Raw genomic sequence first — 19,723 nt, 5'->3', positions numbered from 1 at the left:
AAAAGCACGCTCTCCCTTTTACTGAGGGTACAGCTTTTCATGTGTCTTAACTTTGTGGGTCTAAACAGGTTGCAGTTCCAATGTCCCACAGCAGGCAAAACTAAGACCTTATCTTGTGTCCAAGTGATTTTAAAACTCCAGTCTAGGGACTTGGGTGGCTCAGTTAGTTAAGCATCTGCCTTTGGCTCGGGTCCTGATCTCAGGGTTCTGGGATGGAGCCCCACGTCAGGCTCCCTGCTCAGTGGGGAGCCCACTTCTCCCTCTCTCTCTGTCCCTCCCTCCCTCCCTGGCTCGTGCTCTTTCTCTCACTCCACCTCTTGCTCTCTCTCAAATAAATAAAACCTAAAAAAATAAAATACAATACAATAAAATAAATGAATGAATGAATGAATGAATGACTCCAGTCTAGGCTCGTAGCCCACTGAGAAAGCCACCAAAACTTTCAGTCCCCACTTTGTTTCTGGTACCTGAGAACTTCCTTTTCTTTCTTTAAAGCACAGCTATATATTATAAACTTTCCTAATTCCATTTTATCAAACATGTTGAGGTGTTTATAACCAGGAGAGCTGTGGTCTTAATCTGACAGGAGAGCTGTAGTCTTAATCTGACATGTTGCCAAAATCACTAATATTTTCTGTCTTGGTAATATATGTGTTATAAGGCAGTTTTATAACTTACATGCATCTTGAAGCATTTTGGTCAATTTACCAATTGTACGGTGGGGAAGGTTAGGCAGAGAGGGGTGACAGGACTAAAACCAGTTTTCTGACTGGGAAAATTTATTTTTTTTTATTGTTTTGGGGTATGTGTGTGTGTGTGTGTGTGTGTGTGTGTGTGTTGTTTTTTTTAAGATAAAAAAGAAATACTTTCAGGGACACCTGGATGGCTAAGTCAGTTGAGCGTCTGCCTTCGACTCAGCTCATGATTCCAGGGTCCTGGGATCGAGCCCCGCATCAGGCTCCTTGCTCAGCAGGGAGCCTGCTTCTTTCTCTGCCTGCCTCTCCCCCTTGCTTGTGCTCTCTCTCTCTGACAAATAAGTAAATAAAATCTTGAAAAACTTTTTAAATTAAAAAATAATTTAAAAAATACTTTCTAATTCATTATCATATAGTTGTAATTGATCTATCAATTTGGAAATAACTTCATGATTTTTCAAAAAGTTTTTATCTAATTCTGTTCAAAGAGTAGACTGGTCACATATTAACATTTTAAACCACTATTCATTCATTTATTTATTCACACATTCAAACAGCTACTTACTGAATGCTAGTTACATGCCAGACATTGTATTAGGAGGCTAGGGATACAATAACATATAAATTCAGAATGATCCCTATACTCATAGAACCAAAAAAAAGGGGCAAGAGACCAATAAAAAAAAAGACAATTCATTAGAAGAGCTGTAAATAAAGATGTGAGAAGAAAAGAATGGGGCAGGGGGGATCTATTTTAGGAAGGCTGGATGTATCAGAGAGGTAACTTAAGCTGAGACCTAAAGATGAAAAGCTGGCCATGATAAAAATAGAAAATACAGCATTCCAGACAAAGAATAAACAATACAAGCAAAGGCCCTGTGGTTGGGGGAAACGTGGTATGTTTGAGGAACTGAAAAAACAGTATGGCTGAAACATGTTGAACCCAAAAGAGGGATTTTAAGATAAAACTGGAAAGAGAGGTAGGGCCAAATAATGTAAGGTTCATGTGTTCATAACTTCTGTGTACCCCTGCATGGATTTAGTCATTTAGTATAATTTTGTCTTCTGTGGTTTTCTTGTTTTTAAGTTCAAATTCATTTTCAGCCAATAATGCTGAAGTTAGCCATGTTATTCCCATTTTTCTATGATAAGTTTTTTATACCTATGGGTGTATTATCCAGAAAAAATAGCAACTTAGGGTGAACCAAAATAAGAGCCAAAAGGAACAAATACATACTAAATCTGAGAGTCAAGAATGAAGTCATGATGAGAGAATAAATATTGAAGCTGGAATTGGTAGACTGGAGCAAGAAAAAAATATACTAGGAGGTTCAGGTTGAATCAAAGGGTTTCAATCTTTATCTAAAAACTGAATAGGGTGGATATGGCTGCATAAAGGTGGTACACATTCCCAGTTAAATGAATTCTTTATCCTTCTAGAGAATCCCAAAGTTCTAACGTGCCTAGCTTAATTCTGTAACTTTACCTACCTCTTTGATTTATTAAATATCATCTCTCTGCCAAGCACTGCACTATTCTAGGCACCAAGACTAAAAAAAGATGGGCACTGTACCTGTCCTCACATAGATTATTCTAGTTTGTTTAAGCGATTTAGCAAAGTAATTACAAACTCTCAAAAGTGCTATGATGTAAAGAAATGGAGTGTTACAGCAGAAAATAAGACATGACAGATGCCTACTTCAGATAAGGTTGTGAGGAAAAAGTGTGACCTAAACTGAGAAATGATGAATGGAAGCCATACAAAATCTTGGGAGATGAGCTGCCCAGGAACAGGAGACATGATCAGAGACCCAGGGGTGAGGCATACAGCTGGAATGAAGTGACAGTAGTGAGAAAGGACAGCAGTGGCCATGAGCCGAGGATGGAGAAGTACACAGGGTCAGATTAGATGGTACTCTGTAGGCCACGGCACATTCTGCATTTTCAGTGTAAACTGAAAATGAGTTTTAACAAAGGAATGACATGATTCAAGTTACATTGTAAGAAGACACTCTAACAGAGTTCTGGTTCTGGTAATAGCGGAACAGCATTTATTACACTAAGCTTCCCAGAACCGCAATTATAAACCAGACAAAATATAAAAAGCAACCGTTGAAAGTACTGGAGAACAACCAAAAGCAGGCAGAAATGGGAAAGGACATGACCTTTGAAAGAAAGGAACATGTTGAGTGAAATCTATGTTTCTATGGCTTTCTCCTCAATCCACACAACGCACAGTGGCTAGAACTCAAGCAGAAAACTAGTCTCGTTGGAATGAGGAACTGAGGGAGAAATCTGAGACTGTGAGAATGGCTAGACTTTGAGGAAGAGTATCCTGGGAAAGAAGGAATCACTACGAGGGAGACCCCAGCTCCATGTAAAAGCTGCCCTCAAATCCCTGGCTGAGCCCTGAACTATGCAGGTGTAGAAAGACCCCAAGGAGCACAGAGGGGGGACAAGCGCTTGGCAGGCTGAAGAAGCGGCCTGCTGCAGAGGACATGGTGTGGCACTCGAGTCCTGCCAACACCCTGGGTTCTCCACTGAAACTTTAGAAGGGTCACACATGATTTAGAAGACTGAATTTAAGATGAGTACAGAGAAGTATTACTGGATTTGTCAAAATGGAAGCCATCTTCCAAACCAACTCAGGAGCAATCTCAGGATAGGAATGGGGATGGAAGAGAGAGCAGAGAAGGCTAGTGAATGAGTAAACAACTCTTGGGAGAGGTTCTGTCTATGGAGGAATGGGGTTGTATCTGGATTGGGAAGTTTTGTTTATCAGGATGGGAAACACTACAGTAAGTCTATATTCTTGGGAGAATGACCCAATAGGGAGGGAGAAGTGGATGATGCAGGAGAGGGAGGGAATAACAGTGTGGTCCACACACCAGTAGCATTAGCATCACCTGTTCTTAGAAATGCAGACTCTCCACCCAGACCCCAGACCCATCAAGTCAGATCCTGCATTTTAACAAGTTCCCAGGTGACTCATAACGCACATGAAAGCTTGACAAGAACCAAAGCAGAGGACCAAAGACCAGGACAAAAGAAGAAAGAACTCTAGAGCAGTAAGTAAAGAGAAACTGCCCTTTGATAGGATGTGGGAGGGGGAGACTCTCTACTTTAACAGCAGAAAAGAAAGAAGGAGTACTGATGCAGAAAGGTTTACAGATATGGTGGCAAGAAAATTCCCACCTGATGGCTCCCCATCTCTGGTCTCAAAAAAGGATGAGGCAAGGTCCTCAACTGACAGTAACAGGGGATGGATTATAGAAAGTGTGAGGACTAGAGAAGAAAGGATGAAACCGTCTTGAAATGTGGGGAAGTGAACTTCTTAGGGACACACTTCTTAGCCTGGCAGTAAGCACTGAGTGTCCATCTGAAGTTTGTACTTATAAATTTAAAGTGAAACTGGCTTCGTTGTGTAAATTTCTCCAGCAATATTTATCTCCATAATATCTCCAATATTTATCTCCATATCTGCACCCAAGATAGAAGGTGGGTAACTGAGCTCAACCAGGGTTTTATCAGATAAATCACAGGGAGGGAAAAGGAGGGAGAATAACTGACAGGACTTGCAAGAATCTAGTTCAAAAAGGAAAAAGCCTGTAAGAATTAACAGGCTCAATGGTTTGGAACTCATAATGAAGTTGAACACTGTTAATAGCAGGGAGTATTAGAGTAAGTGAAGGAATTATTTAAGAATGAGATGCTTGCAATGGGATATTAAGGTTATATCCTGATGATGAATAGGTCTAGGATGTAACCATAATTCTCCATAGCTAAAGAGGAGTGCAGAAAAAGATCGCTAAAGATGAAGAAATAAAGGAACTCCAGGGGCAGAGTATTAAACGGGCCTTCTACATTGATATTGATAATGATGATAAATGAAGTTTTTACATTTATAGCTTCTTGTTATGCAAGCATTCAAGAAAGGATACCTGAAGATATAACCTTGTTAATCTGCTCAGGTCTTGCTCATGGATAAGGTTTCACTTTCTCTGGAGTAATAGTTGCAAATGAATGCAAATCAAGAGGAATTAACTACTCATTCTGGCAAAGGGAGTGATAAATTGACAATTTAAGCATCTTCAGAGCACAAATAACTAATCACAGTTCCATACAAATTTCCAAAAGGAATCTACAATTGATACAATCTTATGCAACTTAGTCAAGCAAACCTAAGAATCACGTAATAGGAAATAAGACAAAATTATTTCATTCTTGTATTCAAAAAATATTTACTCAGCACTCACAGTGTATAATACCCTACTCTGAGTGCTAGGAAATTTTATAATTACCTGATATGAACTAAATCATTATTAAATGCAATTATAGACATTGCAGAATATGTAGAAATCTATTTTAATCATTTTAAATGAATTTTTTTTTTTACTCAAAAGGTAATGGGAAATTTTAAGTAACTTAACTTTAGCTTTCATTTTGATTTAAAACAAAAACAGTAATGGAGTGTGCCTTAGTCTGTTCAGGCTGCCGTAACGGAAATAACCACAGAATAGGTGGCTTATAAACAACAGAAATTTCTTTCTTTTTTTTATTTAAATTCAATTTAGTTAACATATAGCGTATTATTAGTTTCAGGGATAGAATTTAGTGATTCATCCATGCATATAACACCCAGTGTTCATTATATCAAGTGCCCTCCTTAATCTCCCTCACCCAGTTACCCCAACCTCCCACTCATCTCCCCTCCAGCAACCCTCAGTTGGTTTCCCATAGTCAAGAGTCTCTTATGGTTTGCCTCCTTCTGTTTTTATCTTATTTTATATTTCCTTCCCTTCTACTATGTTCATCTACTTTGTTTCTTAAATCCCACATATGAGTGAAATCATATATTTGTCTTTCTCGGACTGACTTATTTCGCTTAGCATAATACCCTCTAGTTCCTCAAAGTTCTGGATGCAGGGCAGTCCGAGATCAAAGGACCAGCAGATTTGGTGTCTGGTGAGGGCCTGCTTCTTGGCCATCTCCTTGCTGTGACATCACATGGTAGAAGGAGCAAGGGAGCTCGAGGGCCTCTTTTATACGGGGGGCCTTAATCCCATTATAACCTAATCACCTACCAGAGGCCTCACTTCCTAATATCATCACATTGGGGGTTAAGATTTCAACATAAGAATTTTGGGCAGAGAAAACCTGCAACCTGTAGCAGAGTGGCAATGCATAATTGAGGATTTCACTTTTTCTAGTTATGAGACTCATTTTTACTCGAGTGAGTATATTCCTACCTTATTAATCCAGTACATGACAGCATCCTCAATATCATAGGGCAGATCCGTGGCTTGAAAAAAAGCTGAATACTGTTGAGCACACGCAATTACTTTCTCTATACTGACCATTTCTACGGTATAAGCCATCATTAGGGTATCTATCATGGCCAAATGAGCACTCTGCAAATATAAAACAAAAACACAGAGTTTAAAAATTACACTTAGAAACTGCTGTTTATGTATTTTAAAATATTAATAGTAATTCCTAACAAAGAGTAACAGAACTAAAGACTACAAAAGACAAGCCTTAAGAAAATACAAATGAGAGATGAGCTAAATGAACCAAACTAATTTATCATTGAAATAATTACTGAGGATCTTTAAGACACTCAGAAAATGTTCTTTTTCCTGTTTTTCCTATCTTTAATAACATTGCAATCATTTACTCAGCACTATAATTTACAAACTTCAAAATGCTATGTCTGCTGCGCTGATTATTAATGGTACCAGTCAATCTCTGATCCCTGACTATGCTCTTGCCTCGGGCTTCACATCCGCAGAAGTTTATAGATTCTGCTTCTAAAATGTCTCTCAAATCTACTGATTGCCACAGTTCCAGGGCAGACCATCAACATTTCTCACACTTGAAGGAGACAAAGAACTCTGATTCTCCTGGTTCCAGCTTCTTCCTCATCCTATTCACCTAGCAGCCCAGGACTTCCAATCTTTCCTTGCCTTTTTTGTTTGTTGGTGTTTTATATGTTTGCTTGTTTTTAAATACAAAAGTGTTATTATATGGTGATTCCTAAAAGTTCCAAACATTACAAAGTACATAAAGTAGAAATTACCTCTCTCCTAGTCCTCCTCCCCTAGCAATGGGTACAGTTTGGTATGTATTCTTACAAAAACATTTAATGCACATCAAATAGGTAAACATTCACACTGTTTCTTTCCTATTCTCTGGCATTACAAACAATACTACAATATTATATTTCTCTAGAGATAATTTATTGTGGGGCTACTGGGCCCAAGAGCAGCCACATTTTAAGTTTTCATAAATAACCATTAATCTGCTTCCTAGAAAGTTTGTGGCAAACTTTATCTCCTGTCAAGAATGTTATCACTGTGCCTGTTTCCCCACATTTTTTGCCAGCATTTGGTATCATTCACTTTTTATCATATGTATCAGTCTGAAAGGTTACCAAAATACCCACTCTTGTTTGACTTTGCATTTCTCTGAATGATGAGCATCTTTTTAAATGTTAAACAAAGAACTTGTATTTTTTCCTTGGAAAACTGCCTCCTCATATCTTTTGCCTATTTTTCTCTTTGGGATACTCATCTTTCTTTATTTCTTGATTTGTTAGAGCTCTTTATATATCAGGAACATTAGCTCTGTGTCATTCTGATAGCAAATACATTTTCCTAGTTTGCCTTTGGATTTTCAACTTTGTTTAGAGTATAATAAGCTATAGGGAAGTTCTAAACATATTCTTGGTAAAATCCCTCAATCTTAATGTTCTTCTTTATGGCTCCAGAATTTACCTCATGTTTACAAAAGGCTTCCCCTCACCCCAAGAATATGGAAATATTGTCCTTTTTTCTATTACTTTAAATCTATCTAGAATTTGTTTTGAAGACAGTATAAACTAGGGCTAGTTTAAAACTAGTTTAAAATAAAACCGTACATAGTAATGTTCAAGATATATATACACACACACCCATATATGCATACCTGTATGTATATCCATACATGTATGGATATATACACATAACATACAAAACAGGAAGGGAAAAGCTGCAAAAAAAACTTACTTAGAAACTACCTTGCTATAGTATGCAAAAAAAATGCATATAAAATCTATCATTTACTTCAAAAATTAGGATAGTAAACACTAAGTATAACTAATTAGTAATACATTTTCAAAACAAAAACATTTTCTCACTTTTCTAATTACTTCTACAAATTCAAAAACAAATTTTTAAGAATTTCACTCTTGTCCTTACAGTTATTTCTATATGATATTCAGCCACTTTTAAACTAAAAATTTTAAAAATAAATAAGTAAACTAAAAACTTTCAAATTTTAGTATTTTTTTTTTACCCTTTAACTTTACAATATGTGATAGAGGTAAATTAAAAATTATGTAAAACAGAAAGGGGAAAGCTGCAAATAAAAAACTTCCTACCTTATATAAGTACATAGTACTTATAATGTACATAATGTAAATAAAGCTGCAGATAAAGCTGCAAATAGAAAAGCATATACATAAATGTATCTAGAAAAGATCAATAGTAAAAAGAAATAAACTCTAGGCTACAATCAGTACAGAGCAATTTATATCTCTAAATAAAATATACATATGTAATTTCTAACCTAAAACATTAAGATCAGAATAATAACGATGACAGCTAACACAGAGTACTATGTGCCATATAATGTTTTCAGCATTTGTATTAAACTCATTTAATACAACAACCCTGTGAGAGGAACTATTATTACATTTATTTTACAGATGAGAAAACTGTGTAACCTGTTCAAGGTTACGCAGCAAGGAGGTAGTGATGTAGGGATTCAAACTTAGAAGTCTGGCTCTGGAGCCCATACCATCTGACACCAACATTGCAGACTCATCTGGATGCTCCCCTCGGAGTGGTGCATATTGCAGTAGGAGGTGAGGCTGCAAAGGTTAGAAGTAACAGCTGCCACCACCGGGTGGCAGAGTAGAATGGGCCATCTCAGGGCAGCAGTATAAAGACCGCTTACAGAATAAAAGCAGTTCCAATGGAAAAGGAAAGGATATAAAATCCCAATGAATTTACTTAACAGAGCTTAAAGTATCATACAAAGGCCAATAGCAGGTTCTATATCTTTGTTACAAAAGTTATACTTTTGTTACCTCCAATCAGTAGAGTCTAGATAAGTTACATTTATGTATTAGAAATGAGTGTTAAAGTTATGACATAAAGAAGAGTGTTTAATTAAGCCTCATAAATTAGTAAGATAGAAGTTCTAGTATTGCATGCCTCTTACTATTCTTGTATCAGATTTAGACACAGAACTTAAAAAAAATTCCTAAAAAGAACCCAGGTCTTACTTGGCCTACTGTGGTATAGCAGCTCTAGCACCTACCATGTCCAAGCAGTCCTAGAGGGATATAGGAGGGAGCCAAGACTTAACAAATCAATCATGAACATAAAGTATTTGAATTATTCTGCTAAAATGATATGCACAGCATATACATACCAGACTGTGGTTCATCAAAGTTAATTCCAACTCAGAAAATTATATCTTGCATATTATTTATTTTTAAAACAGGTTTACTGTATGTTTCATTTATCTTTAGTTTACATGGAGATAAAAGTAAAATAGCACTAAACCTACTGAAATACCACTACACACCCATTAGGAAGGCTATAATTAAAAAGTCACATAATAACAACTGTTGGCAAGAATGTGGAGAAATCAGAACCCTTATATACCCTGCTAGTGAAAATGTAAAATGATGCAGCTGCTGTGCAAAACAGTTTGGCAGTTCCTCAAAAAATGAAACAAAGAATTACCATTTGGTCCTACAATTCTACTTTTAGGTATATATATACAAGAGAAATAAAAATATATGTCCACACAAAATCTGTTCATAAATATTCATAATAGACGAAAAGGCAGAAACAACCCAAATGTCCATCAATTGATGAATGGATAAACAAAATATAGATATTCCATACAATGGAATACAATTCAGCAATAAAATAGTGATATATACAACACAGATGAACCTTGAAAACAATATGCTAAGTAAAAGATACCAATCTCACACACACACACACACACACACACACACACACACACACAAATACATATTATTCCATTTATATGAAATGTCCAAAATGGGCAATATATATAGATAGAAAGTAGATAAGCATTTGCTCAGGGTTGGGGGTGGGAGATGTGGAGATAGGATGGTGACAGTAAAGGGTGTAGGGTCTCTCTTCAGTTTGATAAAAACTTTCTAAAATTGATTGTGGAGATGCCTGTACAATTCTGAATATACTAAAAACCATTACATTGTACACTTCAAATGGGTGAATTATATGGTAAGTCAACTACAGCTCAAGCTGTTACTCAAAAAAATCAGATTAATTTGTGACACTCTTCTTCCACTTTTCCAGTATAAATACCTCATATATCACCATTTCTGGCTCTAAGTAAGCCATTATCCACATGTTTGCAAAGTATCTTTATAAATACTTCAAGGTGAAGGGTGATTTATTTTTCTAGATAGTGAGGTATTTTAGTATTTTGAGTAATATCTAAGAAAGATCATAAATGATGATCTTTAAAAATAAACTACATATCTTTTATCTAGATTAGGTGGAGCCATAAGAAATTGGAAATAAAAATCTGTGAAAGGAAAACAGAATTTAGCGTATTTTTCTTTTTATCATCAATATTAGGTATCTTCTGCTTAAAGGCATTCAGAATGCAAACTTATGGAAATAAACAAATGTTAATTTATTTTTAATAATATCTAAAATACCCACTGTCTAGAAAAATAAATCACCCTTCACCTTGAAGTAGCTAGAATCTTAGAGATTTCTATAGTTGGTATGAAAATAGAAATTTTCCAGAAAAAATAGACACTTCTAATCCTAATGTCTGTCCTCTGGTGTAAGGAAATCATAGCACATCAAAAATCCAGCCTATCAATAGTGGGTTGACCCAAGGAGCAAAAACGCACTGGCCTTAGAAACAAAGTCAGGAGTATACACTGACCAAAAAAGATTTTAGCTGTAAACTACAGGACAATTATGGCACTGCTATTCGTGACCTACTGGTGTTGTACCCAACCTGTATTAAACAGAGGACCAGAGAGCACCACCGCCATGTGAAGATGACAGATGATGAGCTTGTGTACAACGTCCACTTAGCGGTCAATTTCCTGATGTCCTTGCTCAAGAAGAATTGGCAGAACGTCCGGGCTTTATACATCAAGAGCACCATGGGCAAGCCCCAGCGCCTGTACTAAGGCACAGTTCAATAAATCCTACTGCTACCCTTAAAAAAAAAAAAAAAAAAGTTCCTCATGATCTTAAAATAATCACTCTTGTCAGGTCACATCTTCCACTACTTCTTTTTTAAACCCTACAGTCTAGTCCTTAAGAGCAAGGACTTTTTAAGTGGACAGCCTAGGTTCAACCTCAACTGTGCCACCTACTATGTGGTTTTGAGCAAAGTCCTGAATTTCTCTGTGCTTCAATATCCTCATCTGTAAAATGGGATGACAATAATGGTACAAGGCATTTTGTGCTCTAAAAATAATATGGTTTATGTCCAGGATAGGGTTGGGGTAAACCACTCAAAAGCTATGCCACTTTGTAACCAGGAGGTAACCTGGACTGTCCAAGCAGAAACTCACCTGGCCGCAAGCTGCCACAGCAGACATTGGAAAATGCACAAAAACAATTGTGAAAATGCTGCCGGCACTCTAACTAGAGCACAGCTGGTGGATGCTGAGATACTGCTGATGGAGGTGAATCCCAGCCAGGACAGCCATATGAAGATGCGCACAGGAGGCAATGCAACTGTCCCTAACCAAGAGCTGCATTAGGATGGGGACGCACCTCTCTGGGAAGGAGTCCTGGGGGCAGTTCCTTATTTTAAGATTCAAATATGGAAAAACTCTATGGTTCCAGTTTTGAATTACAGGTAATCAGTAAGAACTCGTGATTATATACATATATTTTTCCTAGCCCTAACTTGAAGAAAGGGCCTAGAAGCAATAACTACTAAAGTAGCAATAAATACATCTATGCCCGGATCTTGGTATCTAAATAACATTTCCCCCATTAAAATAAAATAAAATAAAACCAAGGATCTTTAGAAAATGACTGAATCCAAGTCAGAGACAGAAGAAGGACAAAACGAGACTGGAATATACACTTGTGTCAGAAAGAAAAAAGTATTCAAAGACTGATGGGGAGATGTCAAAAAGTTATAGAAGCCAGCTTGCATGGGGCTCCCTCTGGCCAAATATGGGCCCACTTGAATATAAAAAAAGATTAATGACAATAATGAGTTATATTACAAGGAATTAAAAACAAAAAGAATCCATGAGTCCATGGTGATAATCATTATGGGGGGAAAAAGAAAAAGCTTTTCTTTACAGAACAATGCCAAATAAGAAATGTAAAAGGAATGAAAGTATTTTAAAAATCACCATATTCCAACCACCAATGCTGTAATTAATTTAGCACAGATCATCAACAGATACTGAAACCACTAGGTGAAGCATTGCTGGGAAACAATATGCAATCGATGTCAAAGTATCACTTCACACAATACTTCCTAATTACAAAGGAAAATATGGTCAAACTTAGTACCACCAATAATGGGGCCAACTGACATGATATGCCTCCTGATGAGATTCAATGGAAAGTATACATCACCTATGTAGCATTCAAGCCAAAAAATTTTAATCTGAATCAAATTTGGAGGAAACAACCAGACAAGAGGGGGTTAGGGTATAGTCTACAAGCTAAGTTGTTTGCATTCTTCAGAAATGTCAATGTCATGAAATAATAATAAAATAAGGTAGGGGGAGACAACTGTTCTAGACTTAAAGAGAACAAAAACACACGGCTAGTTAAAAGTAGTAAATGATCTTTGATTGGTTCCTGGTTTGAGAAAGGAAAAGAAAAAACTATAAAGAACATTTTAGGCACAATAATTGCAGAAATATAAATATGGACTACCTGTTAGATAATATTATTGCAAAAACATTTCATTTCTTGGTGTGATCCTGGTACTATAGTTATGCAGAAAAATGTTCTTGTTTTCATAAGGTTCTGAAATGACTGTGTGTGCGCGCACACGTGTGTGCGTGTGTGCATGTGTGCACCAGCAAAGAGACTGGGGGCCAGAGGGTAGGGGAAGGGAGGGAAAGGGAGGAGAGAAGATAAAAGCACATATGGCAGAATGTACTGTCAAATATTTTTTAACTTTTTAGCAGAACAAAAAGTTTAGAATAATAATTTAGAAACAAAGCTCATATTCATTTTCCACAGAAATAGGTTAAGTACATTTTATACACACATCCTTATATATGCTATACCTAAGTCATCTAAGGTCTAAAGACGAATTTACAGGGACGTCTGGGTGCCTCAGACGTTAAGCGTCTGCCTTCAGCTCAGGTCATGATCCCAAGGTCCTGGGATCGAGCCCCACATCAGGCTCCCTGCTCGGTGTGAAGCCTGCTTCTCCTTCTCCCGCTCCCTTGTGTTCCCTCTCTAGCTGTCTCTGTCAAATAAATAAAATCTTTTTAAAAAATTTAAAAAGAAATTAAAAAAATAAAAAAGAAATTTTAGGATCGGGACACCTGGGTGGCTCAGTCTGTTAAGTGTCTGCCTTCAGCTCAGGTCATGATCCCAGGGTTCTGGGGTCGAGTCCCGCATCAGGCTCCTTGCTCAGCAGGGAGCCTGTTTCTCCTGCCTGCCACTACCCCTCCTTGGGCTCCCTCTCTCTCCCTCTGACAGATGATGATGATAGATAGATAGATAGATAGATAGATAGATAGAAGACAGATAGATAGAGGAAGGAAGGAAGGAAGGGAGGGAGGGAGGGAGGAAGAAAAAGAAAAAAGGAAGAGAGAGAGAGAAAGGAAAGGAGGAAGAAAAGAAAGGAAGGAAGAAAGAAAAAGAAATTTTAGGATCAAGTGAAAATAAATTCTATCCCTTTTAGTTATCATTTTGCTTTATTATACAAGTAACCATTTTTTGTGAGACCTTCTAAGATTTACTCTTAGAAACCTTCAAATGTATAATACAATTTTTTAAACTGAAGCATAGTTGACATATAATATTAAATTAGTATAATGTTAGCTACAAGTCTGTCATATACAACCTTTGTTATGTTGAGATATGTTCCTTCTATGTCCACGTTGTTGAGAGTTTTTACCATGAATGGATGTTTAATTTTGTTAAATGCTTTTTCTGCATCTATTGAAATAACTGATTTTTATCCTTCATTTTGTTAATGTGATGTATCACATTGGCTGATTTGCATTTATTGAGCCATCCTTGCTTCCCTGGAATAAATCCCACTTGGTCATGGTGAATGATCCTTTTAATGTATTTTTTAATTCATTTTGCTGATATTTTGTTGAGAATTTTAGCATCTATGTTCAATCAGGGATACTGGTCTGTAATTCTCCTTTTTAGTGCGAAGTTTGCCTGGTTTTGGTATTAGAGTAATGCTGGCCTCATAGAATGAATTTGGAAGCATTTCTTTCATTTCATTTTTTTTTTTTTGGAATAGTTTGAGAAGAATAGGTATTAACTTTTTAAATGTTTGATAGAACTCACCTGTGAAGCCATCTCATCCTGGACTTTTAAGTAACCATTTTTTATATAACAATATATAGTTAAGTATATTATTTTGGATAACTTATATACTAATATTTAACTTTTAAAAACCCTAGGAATAAAAGTTGGGCAACAAAAATCAATCATATTTACTAAAGTTTACTGATCTCTTATTATAGGTCAAATACTACATTAGATGCTTCACAGGCACTATTCTATTTAATCCTCACAATCATAGAAGGTGGATAATATTTTCATTCCTTACTACCAATAAGAAACTGTAGCTTAGAGTTTCAGAACTAGTCTAATGTCAAACAGCTAATTGTTGCAAACTCCGTTCTGTCCTACTCTAGAAACAAAGTACTCAATTACTACCATTCAGCCTCATTCGCAGTGAAGCATTCACCAAAAGACATTGAAACCATTTCTGCTCCAAATTGTAGCATTCTCTTTTAATCTCAAACATCGATTCTTCATAAACATTTTTGTAATTAAACTTTTTATTTTGAGATAACTATAGGTTCACATGCAATTGTAAGAAACAATACAGAGAGTCCATGTGCCCTTTACCCAGTTTCCCCCAATGGTAACATCTTGCAAACCCATAGCACAGTATCACAATCAGGATACTGACACTGATAAATCAAACTACAGAACCTTCCATTACTAGGATCTCTCCCCCATTGCCCTTTGCTAGCCACATATATTTCCCTCCTGCCCTTCCCTCTCTTTAAACTCTGGCAACCCCTAATTGTTCTCCAGTTCTATAATTGTCATTTAAAGAATGTTACACAAATGGAACCACACAGTATGAAATTTTTTGGATGGCTTTTTAAATTCAGCATAAATCTATGGAGATTCAGGTAAGCTGTTGTATGCAGCCATAGTTTTGTTCCTTTTTTACTGCTGAGTAGTATTCCAATAAACCTCTTAAAACACTGATTATGGTAATCGACACTTTTATAAATATAAATACATCAGCTTGACCTACATGTTAAACATGTAACACAAACTATCTCACTTACACTTGTAGGAGACTCCTAAATATATTAAACTGAAGTACTAAATTATTTAATATAAATGGGTGGCTGAATTTTCCCAATTTACCTTTCTTATGAATGTTTAAAGTTCTAACTAAATTAAAGTTTTCATGGGCGCCTGGGTGGCTCAGTTGGTTAAGCGACTGCCTTCGGCTCAGGTCATGATCCCAGAGTCCTGGGATTGAGTCCCACATCGGGCTCCCTGCTCTGCAGGAAGCCTGCTTCTCCCTCGGCTTGTGTTCCCTCTCTTGCTGTCTCTCTCTCTCTCTCTGTCAAGTAAATAAATAAATAAATAAATAATCTAAAAAAAAATAAAGTTTTCACTCTTAAAAAAGAAGAACCCAGATTATATGGCACTGTTAAAATAAAAAAACAGTGGGGTGCCTGGCTGGCTCAGATGCTAGAATGTGCAACTCCTGATCTCAGGGTCATGAGTTCAAGCCCCACACTGGGCATGGAGCCTACTTAAAAATTAAAATAAATAAGTAATAAAATAAAATAAAAAATATTTTTGGTCGGTATTAATTTAATTTTTTACCTAACTAGCTCATATAAAAACTAAATGCCTGTGAGGGTCTTGCAGGAAAGGAAATAATCACAGGAGGCAGCTGCCCCGAATACATCTTTGAAGGAAAACACAGGAACAAGACCAGAAATACAAGACTTTCCTGTTTTCAACTTGTAGTAATATTTCAAATTATCAAAGAAGTGATAATATGAGGCAGCCTACTCAGAGATACTTATACACAGTTTCTACTCATCTCCTATGCAAGTGGTCAGTATTACAGTGCTTATTTATTATGCACACATACACATACATACATGTACACACACAGAAAAACACCAAACCATAAAAGTCTAAAAACGTTACTTAAAAATTTCACAAGTACTTGTCTGGCAATGAATAAAATTCACATCTTCTTTTCTCTGTTTTTACATGTAATCATCAGTTAACTATTCCTTTTATCCATGAGAAAATTTTAAGCTAATTTCTAGGCATTTCTTTAGGTTTTAAATGAAATATCACAGCACCCAGAAAGTTCTCCTTGACCACTAATCCCTACCTCTGACTAGGATTAGATGCCCCTCTGATAGGTTCCACAGCACTTAACAGTAGCAGTTACCATGAAGTAACTGCCTAGTTCTTTGCCTGCCTCTCCTTCTAGACTGTAAGTGTCCTAAAAGTGAGGAATGTGTCCCCATGATATAGCTCCATATTTAACACACATTAATGACCCATAGACAAATTTCCTGAATGAGTGCTCACTTCGGCAGCACATATACAAATTTCCTTAATGAATGAGTATGCATAAAATACATATTAGCACTGACCAGAAGACCTAGAAACGAGTCCTTCCATGATACTGTATTCAGTGTCAACAGAATTATCCTAATGTGCTCTTCCATGGTACCCATTTTGATGGAGGCTATTATTAGTTATTTTTAAATCAGACACTTTAAGATATAATGTTATGCTTTTAAAAATAATTACTATTCTAAAAAGAGAGTAAACCATCACTCTCTAAATCTTCTAGAAGCAAGTCATTCACTTACCATGTAGACTGGCATTTTAAGAATTTTAGAGGATTTAGATAATACTTTAGATAAATACTTTAGAGTCATTTTGCTAAAAGTATTCTTTTTTAACTATATCCAAAGGTAGCTAAAAGTAGCTCAGTTCAATATTTGTAATAATATGTGATATGGTTAATTCCAACCATTTCACTTCCTCTTCATTGCTACTATGCTGGTACCAGCTCTTGCTAAGATTTCTGTAATAGCTTTATTAGTCTTCCCACTCTTACCACATCCTCTCCAGAGCAGCATGAGTGATCTTTTTAAAACACAAATCAGATCATGTCACCTCTATATTTTAAAGAACCTTCTTGGGCGCCTGGGTGGCTCAGTTGGTTAAGCATCTGCCTTCGGTTTGGGTCATGGTCCCAGGGTCCTGGGATAGAGCCCCCACGTTGGGCTCCCCATTCAGCGGGGAGTCTACTTCTCTCTCCCCCTCTACCCCTCCCCCCACTTGTGTTCTCTCTCAAATAAAATCTTTTAAAAAAATAAAAAATAAAGAACCTTCCAATGATTTCCCACTGCACTTGGCATAAAAATCTGATCACAATTCATTAGATGCAACACAATTGGTCCCTGACTACCTCTCAGATCTCATTTATTAGAGCCATGCTGTTTTTTTCTGACAAGCCTATTCTGGCCTAGAAATTTTACACTTGCTGGCTCTTCTGACTACATGGCTCTGCCCTCCGATCTTTTCATGCCTAATTCATTTGTTTCTTTTTTCTTCCAATTCCAGCCAAAATATCATCTCCTCAGGGAGATCGTCCCTAAAGATTCTGCCTGCCTCCCAATTAAATTATTCTTTATCAAATCATGCTGCTTTATTTTCTTCATGGCAGTTAGCGCTACCTGATGTTATCTAATTCACTCATATTTGTTTTCTGTCTACCATGTTGCCCCCTCTTCACCTACCTCTGCTGCCTTCTGCTTCTCCTACTCTCCCTCCTACCCTCTGCTTCTCCTACCTCTGCTATTCCAGAAATGAATACTTGAAACAGGGGCCTTGTCTAGTTTACAAACGGCCTAACACACAGCAGGGCTGAATAAAGGAATACATTTTCAACCCCAAAGAAACCCATATCTTGTTCTGAACCATTTTGTTTCATCCTGCCTTGTACCTGGCATTGATCCTTGATCTTGCTTTGTTTCCCACTAATAGCTTTAACCTTATCTTCTCAAGTCTTCTATTTGATATTACTCTAACATTTGGTTCCCTTCCTCAATAACAACTCATATTCACCTCTTGGATCATGTCTCTTCTGACTAGTTTCTTTTAACCAACCCATCTGATTCAGTTAGCTTCCAGAACTCTCCTCCAAGATGGATCCTCCAGGTCTAGAACTCCAAAGCATGGAGGGAACACAAAGCACTGATTAAGTGTGTAAGCTCTGGAGTCAAGCTGCCTGGGGAAAATCTTCACTCCACCAACTCTGTGACTCAGAATAGTGCACTTAACACCTCTGTACCCAATTTTGTTCACTTACAAAATAGTAGATAATAACACAACCAACCTCAAAAAAAAATTGTTAGAGATGAAATAGATTAGTAACTATAAAGGGCACAGAAATGTATCCGTACCTAATACTGTATAAATATTATCTATTATTATCTAAAATGCAATCACTTCTGACTATGAAGGAGTAAATGGTACCAAACTTGCCCTCCTGCCACAAACAACTCAAAAACTGGACAAAATATATATAAAATAACTAGTCTCAGACACTGGACTACAGACAACATAGGGCTGTGATCCCTGAGTGAAAGGAAACAATGAGAGCTCTACAATCATCTCACCTCTATGCCTAAAAGCACTTTCTGGAACACTGAACAGAAAAAGGAAACCCACCCTCCCCATGGTGGTCTCACTGAGTTGAAGAGACAAGACTGCAGTTTGGGAGAGAGAGGGGTTAGGTTGCTAAAACTTGTGGGGAAGAGTACCAGAGAGGAGGAAGCTACACAGGGAACTCTGTATGGGGTCCCATTTGATTGAATACTGACCTGCACATGAACAAGGTAACACTCTACAAGGCTAGACAAAAATCATCTACCAAGGAAAAAAAACAACTATAAAGGAGCTAGAAGTAGAATAATTCCCACCTGGGAACTGGAATCATCCAAAGTGCAACCAGCAAGAATGGAGAGACCACACCAAATATCCAGGGTTTCGTAAGAGATCCTGGAGGGTAACATTTGAGTAGTAGGTTTAAAACAGCCCTAGAATGAGGCTACTCTAGACCCAACCTAACAAAGCTCCAAAAGAATCCATGCTGATTTGCAAATAACTGCCTACAAAAACAAAGTTTAAAACTTTTTTTATCTTAAAATAATTATAGGTTCACAAGAGGCTTACCAAAATTCAAAACTATAAAGGAGGGGGGAAAATCAGACCCTTAAAAACGTGATAGTTACAATGTCTACCATTAAATAAAAAAACTACTAGACATACCAACAAGAATCATCTCATAATTAGGAGGAATCAGAACTAAAGCACCAAAAGAAAAAAGCATAAAACAGCAACAACAAAAAAGAACAGAGACTTAGTGACCTAAGGGACAATAGCAAGCAGTTATATAGTCCAAAAAAGGTGGTGGGGAGACAGATATATTCAAAGAAATAAGGGCTGAAATTCTTCCAATTTTGGTAAAAGCTACAAACTTAAAGATTCAAGTAGTTAAAAAAAAAAATCCCAAACAGAAAAGCTCACTAAGGCACATCAAAACCAAACTGCACAATAATAAAGAAAGAATCTTAAAACTAATGAAAATGACACAGTACATAAAGAGGAACACTGATAAGGATAACATCTGAATTCTCC

The 19,723-nt window shown here is 36.8% G+C and overlaps 1 protein-coding gene across 4 annotated transcripts in view; it reads right to left on the bottom strand.

Annotated features, from left to right (window-relative positions):
* CAMSAP2 (calmodulin regulated spectrin associated protein family member 2) overlaps positions 1-19,723 on the bottom strand; it is a 108,140-nt gene that overhangs the window by 44,569 nt on the left and 43,848 nt on the right. For all 4 annotated transcript variants that reach the window (XM_073884601.1, XM_073884602.1, XM_025855174.2 and 1 more), the window contains exon 3: positions 5,945-6,106. In XM_073884601.1, the coding sequence (XP_073740702.1) occupies positions 5,945-6,106 (162 nt within the window). The remainder of the gene's footprint in view (positions 1-5,944; positions 6,107-19,723) is intronic.

This window comes from Callorhinus ursinus, unplaced genomic scaffold, assembly GCF_003265705.2.
Source record: "Callorhinus ursinus isolate GAN/ISIS: 27379988/994484 unplaced genomic scaffold, GSC_fseal_2.0 scaffold57, whole genome shotgun sequence".
NCBI classification, from domain to species: domain Eukaryota; kingdom Metazoa; phylum Chordata; class Mammalia; order Carnivora; family Otariidae; genus Callorhinus; species Callorhinus ursinus.
The sequence above is the reverse complement of the archived record's forward strand: the minus strand, read 5'-3'. Positions and strand labels throughout refer to the sequence as shown.